At 38.9% G+C, this 7,745-nt stretch overlaps 1 protein-coding gene across 2 annotated transcripts in view; it reads right to left on the bottom strand.

Annotated features, from left to right (window-relative positions):
* Window positions 1-2,887: 2,887 nt before the first annotated feature.
* Window positions 2,888-7,745, bottom strand: part of P2RX5 (purinergic receptor P2X 5) — a 34,456-nt gene continuing 29,598 nt past the window's right edge. Inside the window, exons 10-12 of one of the 2 annotated variants that reach the window (XM_072431093.1) lie at window positions 7,358-7,423; window positions 4,942-5,024; window positions 2,888-4,476 (exon numbers count right to left, since the gene is read on the bottom strand). In XM_072431093.1, the coding sequence (XP_072287194.1) occupies window positions 4,380-4,476; window positions 4,942-5,024; window positions 7,358-7,423 (246 nt within the window). In that variant the 3' untranslated portion in view covers window positions 2,888-4,379. Of the gene's footprint in view, window positions 4,477-4,937; window positions 5,025-7,357; window positions 7,424-7,745 lie in introns of those variants that run through there. The other variant, XM_072431101.1, reaches the window with a different exon arrangement.

The raw sequence follows: 7,745 nt of genomic DNA, 5'->3' as shown, positions 1-7,745 counted from the left end.
TCTAATTCTTGTATTTTGTTAAACTGCAAAGTGAAAATGATTCACAAGAATATTCTAAATGAAAGCAGTAGTTGTTAATTTAATGGTCTTTTACTCTTCGTTCATTGCCCTCATTGCTCAGTAAAAGAGTAAAGGAAATCTGCTGCTATGTATGTAAATCGTCATATTCTTTGTATCCTTTTAATATATTTATATGAAATGTCAAAAAATCTCCTTCTGTGAAATCCTAAGAATGTAAAAGCTGCTGAATATTTCTGTGACCTTAAAAAATCACTGAAACTGAGATCCTGGTGGCCCTTGTCTACAGGATGGGGTTACATATTTTTGTGGCATATGTTTTACTGTAAACCATTTGTTATTCTAGCTCATGCTGTGTGATCACAATGCTGTGCTAGTATTATCACAATGCTGTGCTAGTATTATCATACAATTAGTAAATTAATAAAATACACCCAAGTAAAAAAAATAATATAGCACTGTGATATGAACATGATGTGTCTCTTCAAACATTTTCTTGACTGCCTTGCCTGAAACTACTACTACCTGTTGGCACTCTCTGGAGTGTGTTTGCCTACCCTCATCCAAGTACTACATCTGTACCTGAAGCCCTTTGTGTCCCCAGAATCACAGGTGACATAGGGGGTGCAAGGTAACTCTTCAGTGGAACCCCCCCCCCAGCTATTTTGATTAAAGCCACAGCCCGTAGATTTAAATCTGCAGCAATTAATTCGGATAAACAAGTGTCTTCAAATTTAAAATGATCTTATTAGCACCAAGGTATCTTGATCAGTATTCTCCCCAGAATTTTTTAGGCTGGGTGGGAAGAAGCTGTATGCAGGTGGTGGCCCCTGTATTGTGACCCAACTTTTCAGTAACCACCCAGTGTTCCCCCAGCCTAAAAGAGAATAGGGCCAACACTATATTCACAACACACCTTTTAAAAGAAAATTTCATATGCCTAGCTTTCTGCAACCCTTTCTAAAGTCATTGCTTCACTTTTGTCTGCCCGCTGCAAATATTCACATGCTTCTCAGTATGAGAATCTCTGCTTTCCCTGTCAACTCGCTGTGTGGAATGTTCAACAGTAAGTTATGGGAGCAATTCATCTGAATAGTGATTACTTGCAGGTGAGAATGAGCAGTGAAGTTCCAGATTTCAAGAAACAGGCCACCAGAAAGTTCAGCATATGAAGTCATCTTTTCATAAGTATGGTACTTATAAGTGACTCTCTGGATGGCTTTATGGAAAGCATTGTATTTCAGGTTTTAAGAAATATACACTCTTGCATTCAGGCCCATGTTGTTACTTTTTTTTAATACATTGGTATTGAAAACAAGGAAAAAAACATATCCTCTTATTGTAAAAATGTCACATTTATGTTACACATTTCTCCTAATTCTGTACTTGTTAAGGATTGCGTTCATGTTAAAATACTCATTCACAGGTGACTTGTCAAGGTCATGAAGTAATTTTCAAGCTTTTCTGTCAAAAATGAGTGCGTTGCAGGAAAAATGAAAGGATCCGAGGTCTGTTCCTTCTTCGGTATAGGGACACACAAACCACAGTGAAGGGAACTGATACCCAAACCTCCAGCTATCTCATTATAGTTGTACAATCCCTGTGAGGCCGCTGTGTGTTGCTATAGATCACAATGTACACAGATCACAGAGTGTGCTGCCATGTCACAAGGACTAAAACTGCCACAAAACACATCCAGCTGTGAACTGGAAGCTGATGATCAGATAATCCAGCACTGCCTCAATTTTTAAATACAGAGGATCACTTAAAATAACTTTTAGGTCTTGGGGAACATTTACTAATATTAACTTTATTTATAGCTCCCACTACCTTACTGTAAATATTAATAGTATTAATTGTAAATGTAAGAATTAACAAAAGAGTAAATATGGCTCAAAATGACAAAAATACTTTTTAGTTATAATGACTTTAACAATATGGGCAATAACAAAATTCAGACAGTGAAAACTTTAGTGTTTCCTCACATCATATTCAGAGATAATATGACTGCTTTTATTTTTCAGTTTACAATCAGTCATGTGCTTATCCACAAAAGTGGTAAGTAGAGAAAGGCCTTATTAGACTGGTGATCCATGGGAAGAATTTTCCCTTTTACATTGGTGGTCATTAGGAAGAATGTCCCCCTGACCTGGGGTTCCATGGGAAGAGTGTCTTTCTGCCATGGGTGTCATTGGGAATAATACCCCTTTATACATCAGGGGTCAGTGGAAAGAATGAACTCATTACATTGGTGGGCAATGGGAAAAATGCCCCTAGTACAGATAGGTAAAACAACTGGTGTCAATGGCTACATTTTAAAAAGGCAGAAATTACATAAGCAAACCCTAGTAACCTCTAGAGGAACACAATGTTTAGCATGTGCAGACCTGAAATAAGCTAATCATTTCTCTTAAATGCTTTGTGAGTTTGTCAAAACATACTGATATAAACAGATCTTATTCACAAAACGCAGGTTGCATAGAGGTGAATCATTCTGCCTGCCCTAACCATAGCTAGCCCTAGCATTAAGAGCTTACCCATCCTAGCCTGCCTTAGGGTCAAGACTTTACTAAATGAATGAAGTGGTAAGGTAAGCACTTGCTGCTAAGGTAAAGAAAGTTTTTACTTTGTGGTCAAACTACTCAATGTGAATATTTCCCTAAAAGAGGTGGATAATATGTATGACCTAAATAAATGGTGTGAATTTCACTTTCTTGCTTCAAAAATAAATACTATTTGTTTATTTATTTAAGGATGTTAATGATAGTTAATGTATGTGGTATGAAAATAAAGTGGTCTTTGTCCCTCATAAGTCAGGGGTGAGAACAGCAGATATTTATGGCATGAGTCATGTGTTCTGCTTCAGGTCTCCATTTATCCCTATGGGAAAGAAAGGATCAAGAACAGTAATGTTAGGCTTTATAGACAATAGTGCAAAACCCTGTGGCATTGTTACTTAGCACAGTGGCTGCCATATTTACTGGGGGGAAACAAGTTTTTCATCACAGTGTGTTGTTGTGCTGTTCCTTTTAGATGGCACCCTAGCATACCCAGTCGGCACACTCGCACATATTAGCACACAAGAATGCATATATGTGAGCTTTTCCACATTCTGCAGTGCAAGACCATTATATTCTGATTTATGTTTTGAATTTGATAGCTAGCCCTGAGTGACCTTACACGAGATTATGTAGATCATTCCACTGTTTTGGGGCTAGTTGTATAGAAAGGGTGGACTAGTGTGACCGAATGTCATACACAAGAATTATAATACAATGGTTATATACACTTTGAAGGCTTATTCACAGTGGATGCAATTCCAGGCAGGTAGCAGCAACCATGTCAACACAAAAGGACTTATTTAATAAAGGCTGGAGGCTCAAGGCTGGGGAGGATACACTTTCAATAATGAAGCTGGGTGATCAAGCAAACCTGGAATGGGTTTCTTCAATGTAATTTGCTAGCAAATGTTTTATAATGTTTTGCAATTTGTGGACCATGATCTGCAGATTCTAATTCAAGGCAACTGAATATAGACATTTAACTTCACACCAAACCATCTATAAACAAAATTGCATGTTGTATCACTCACATAAGATACCATAAACATTTCAATTACATATGTTGTGAACAAGCTGTTAAAATTACCATGCTTGGTTTCGATTGGTAAATTTTGCCTGAGGAGGGCCTTCCAAACAAAAATATTACCAGGATTCTGCTATAGGCTTATTCATATACCTATTATTGTTAAATTCATTAATTTATTCATTTTTAATATATTTATATCTGATATTTTCCCGCACCTTGAGGAAAATAGGCTTCTTTCCTTGTACACCACCTTGCATGCAAAGCATCAGTGACACAAAAAAGTTTGTGTTCTGTACATCTTTTGTTCCCAGTAGTCTGTCACATGCAAGCTCATATAATAAATGTAAGTGTAAAGGTAAGTTCTTAATAAAAGTCCTTCTTCTTTACCAGAAACATTGTAGAGCTTTGTCCTTATGTAGATTCCAATCCATGGTGGAAAAAATGAACATGATTAGTCATTACAAAATCTGGTCTAGTGCAAAGCCTAGAATACAACACTGCCCCTTATTGCAAACCAGCAATGTGGGTGAGTCAATACAATGCAGTGCCTGTAGAGTGCTGCCAGATTGTTGCAATAAATGATTGGGACTCTAATGTCCAAATGAACAAATGTGTATTGCTGGTTGTGGTGCAGCAACTCTTTGCATAGTACGGCCGCTGTAGGAAGCTATGGATGGAACAGTTCATGAAAACACCCAGCGAGTTCAGTGTGTCCAGCCATATAATACTTCCCGACAGGCACTTTATCTGAATCTTCAGAGTCATTCAGTATTTTACGCCTCCACGCTCTGCAACTGTTTCAACTGATCTATGTCATCATGGCTTTTGGATTTCTTTTGTCCATTTATCCGTAGGGTTTTCTTGACCGTTCTGCCAATGGAAACATACTGTATTAGACAGCATTCAGAACAATACTTGTTATAAATGATCTATCACTTTTTGCTATCTTACTAAAGCTACAGTTAGTAACTGAACAATATTTCCCAATACCAACCATTAGAATAACATTCTTATATAAGAGTCTTGGGACCCCAGAAACTGATTGTATAGGGTCATTCTTCAAGGGATGCACACCTAGGGGATAGTTAATCATAGCAAGTGATCAGTAACTTATAAAATATACTATATATCTAATATACATAATACTATTTTTTTAATGGTATCTATATAGTTCAAAGATATCTGATAGTAAATAGAATGTGATGTGTATTTAGGAGATGCCATTGTTTTTCTTATAAAGTGGAAGGCCTATTGGTACCTTATAGCCCACCTCGCTATAATGTGTCTAGTTGTTCCTCATGGTTCAGAAACATTGTGAATTTCTGTTGTACTTACTTCACTTCTTCAAATTTCTTGTCCCTGTAGAAGTTACTCTTTTTGATGAAATATAACAAGACCAGGTCACAGAAGAAAGCCCCCTATAAATGTAATAGAACACATTGTATAATTACAGACATGACAAGAGTAGTTGGGGAGGAGAAATAATAGGAACATGCTGGAATAGCTTGGCTATAAAAGACTCACCAATTACCTGAGCACCAACTCTCTCCTTGACCCTCTCCAGTCTAGCTTTCAAGCTGCCCATTTCACCAAAACAGCCCTTACTAAAGTGGCCAATAACCTCATCAGAGCTAAGTCTCAAGACAACTTTTTCTCTCCACCTCCACCTAGAAATTGACACTTGATCCCCCCTTCTAATACAAATCATGAACTCCATCAGTGACACTGCTCTCTCTTGGTTTGCTTCCTATCTGTCTGACCGCTCCTTTCAAGTTTCTTTCAATGGTAATTCCTCCTCTCCCACTCTCCTCCCTGTTGGCGTTCCCCAAGGGTCAGTCCTTGGACCGGTCCTCTTTTCTCTGTACACCTCCTCTCTCTGTAGTCTCATATCCTCCTTTGGCTTACAGTACCATCTGTATGCTGATGACACTCAATTCTATCTGTCCACCCCTGACCTGTCTCCCTCAGTCCTGGGTAAGGTCTCAAGCTGCCTGTCGACCATATCATCATGGATGTCTGACCGATTCCTGAATTTAAACCTGGATAAAACAGAACTCATCATCATCCCCCCCTGCCCCCTCAAATTCCAAATCTCCCCCTGACATATATCTAACGGTTACAAACACTGTTATTCATCCCTCCCGTCAGGCACGTTGTCTTGTGGTCACCTTCAATGCTGCCCTCTTATTTACCCCCCATATTCAGAACATTTCGTGGTCCTGTCACTTTCACCTACGCAACATCTCCAAAATCCACCCCTACCTGACCCCCGAGACCACCAAACTCCTTGTACACGCTCCTATCATCTCTCGTCTGGACTACTGTAACCTCCTCCTCTCTGGTATTCCACTAACCCGACTCTCTCCTCTACAATCTATTATGAATGCTGCAGCCAGACTTATCCATCCTTCCCTCTGCTCCTCTTCTGCTGCAGCTCTCTGCACTGGGTTCCATTTCACCTGAGAATTAAATTGAAGCTCCTGTGCTTTGCCTTCAAATCCCTACACAGTTCTTGTCCCACTTTCCTACCTGATAGAAAAATACTCCCCTAGCCACTCTCTTCAGACTTCCAATGACCTACAACTGCTATCCTCACTGATATCCTCATCACATGCATGGCTCCAAGACTTTTCTAGAGCGGCCCCTACTCTCAGGAATGGTCTTCCTCTCATTTAAAAGAGCATTCAAAACCCATTTTTTCAAACTCCCACTACTTCCCACCACTCCATATCCTCCTTCCTATTGTGTGATACTTCCCCCACCTCCAAGACTGTAAGCTCTTCAGGGCAGGGTCCTCTCCTCATCCTGTGTCACTGTGTGTATCTGGTATTTGAAACCCCGATTTAATGTACAGCACTGCGTAATATGTTGGTGCTATATGAATACTGTTTATTATTATTCATAATAATAATAATAATAAAAAATAATATCACACAAGCTAAGATACCATTCATATAAAGTGAACATGTTTGGTTAATTGCTATCAGATGAAAACCCAAAGTAGCTGACAATGAAAGATGTCAGCGGGTACCTGTTCTTCCGGCAACATATGCAGCACTGCTTTTTCTGCTATACACATAGTGACATTCTTGAAGTTATCATTTGCCCCACCACCCCAAATAATGCTTTGGGCTCAAGTGACAATGGTCCGTACCATCAGAGGAACTGCAGGCATCAGTGTAGGGACAAAGTTTAAAGGAACCTGAGAACTGATATTTTTTTTTAGCTATTGTTAGCAATATCAGATTGGGCATTTAGTATGATGACAAGTTTGTCTTCAAATATTAAAAAAGGACCTAAACTCGAAAAGTGAAGATCTTCTAAGTTCTAGGTATGTGTGCTTAAAGTAGGACCCAAAAAATGTACCTTATGTCTTGATTTCATTAAACTAAAGGTGAGAAGTGTAAGATTTAAGGAGCTGCTGCTTGTGACTCTGGACAAGATCTGGAGCAAGATTTGGTATTGTCCCCAGTCGGCTGCTCACTGTTGTCAGCAATGGGGAACATATCAGCTGCATTGAGATCCCACCAATACCATACTGCAAAGGATTGTTCATCACCATATTGTATATTACCATGCTATTAAGATTGTATGGATAAAGAAGTTTTAGGGTACCGGCCAATCTGCATAAAACTAATAAAAACACTTCTTACTCTTACTTTTTTTTATGCAATTCTACCTTGGTTTAATAGATTGTACAATCCTAATGTAGCATGCTTGGCGAATATTAGAGCCCTGCAGATCTACTTACCGCACCCATCAGAGCCAGGCCAGATCCTATGTTGATGATGGTTGGGATGATATTAAACTTTCCAGCCTGAAAATCAACAGAAAATTCACATTATTGTTGCACATTTTGAACTGTGTACTCAGAGGAGTGGGGATGGACAATCCAGCATAGACAATCCAGGATGCAGGATGCCAGTTAGTGAATAGTATACCCCCTGTTGGGCTCTATCAGCTGTGAAGCAATTGGTAAGTGCTCATTTTTTACTTTGGCACTGGCGGCCATCATTTCTTTGTTTTATATTTACATTTATATGATTCATTGGAATCTATTTCCTGATGAGGGGGGCTATTGTAAAAATGTGACATTGACTGAACATGCATAGTGACACATCAATACCATTGCCGTTTTT

Source organism: Pyxicephalus adspersus, chromosome 1 (assembly GCF_032062135.1).
Source record: "Pyxicephalus adspersus chromosome 1, UCB_Pads_2.0, whole genome shotgun sequence".
Lineage (NCBI taxonomy): Eukaryota > Metazoa > Chordata > Amphibia > Anura > Pyxicephalidae > Pyxicephalus > Pyxicephalus adspersus.
This window is presented reverse-complemented; position numbering and strand designations above follow the sequence as displayed.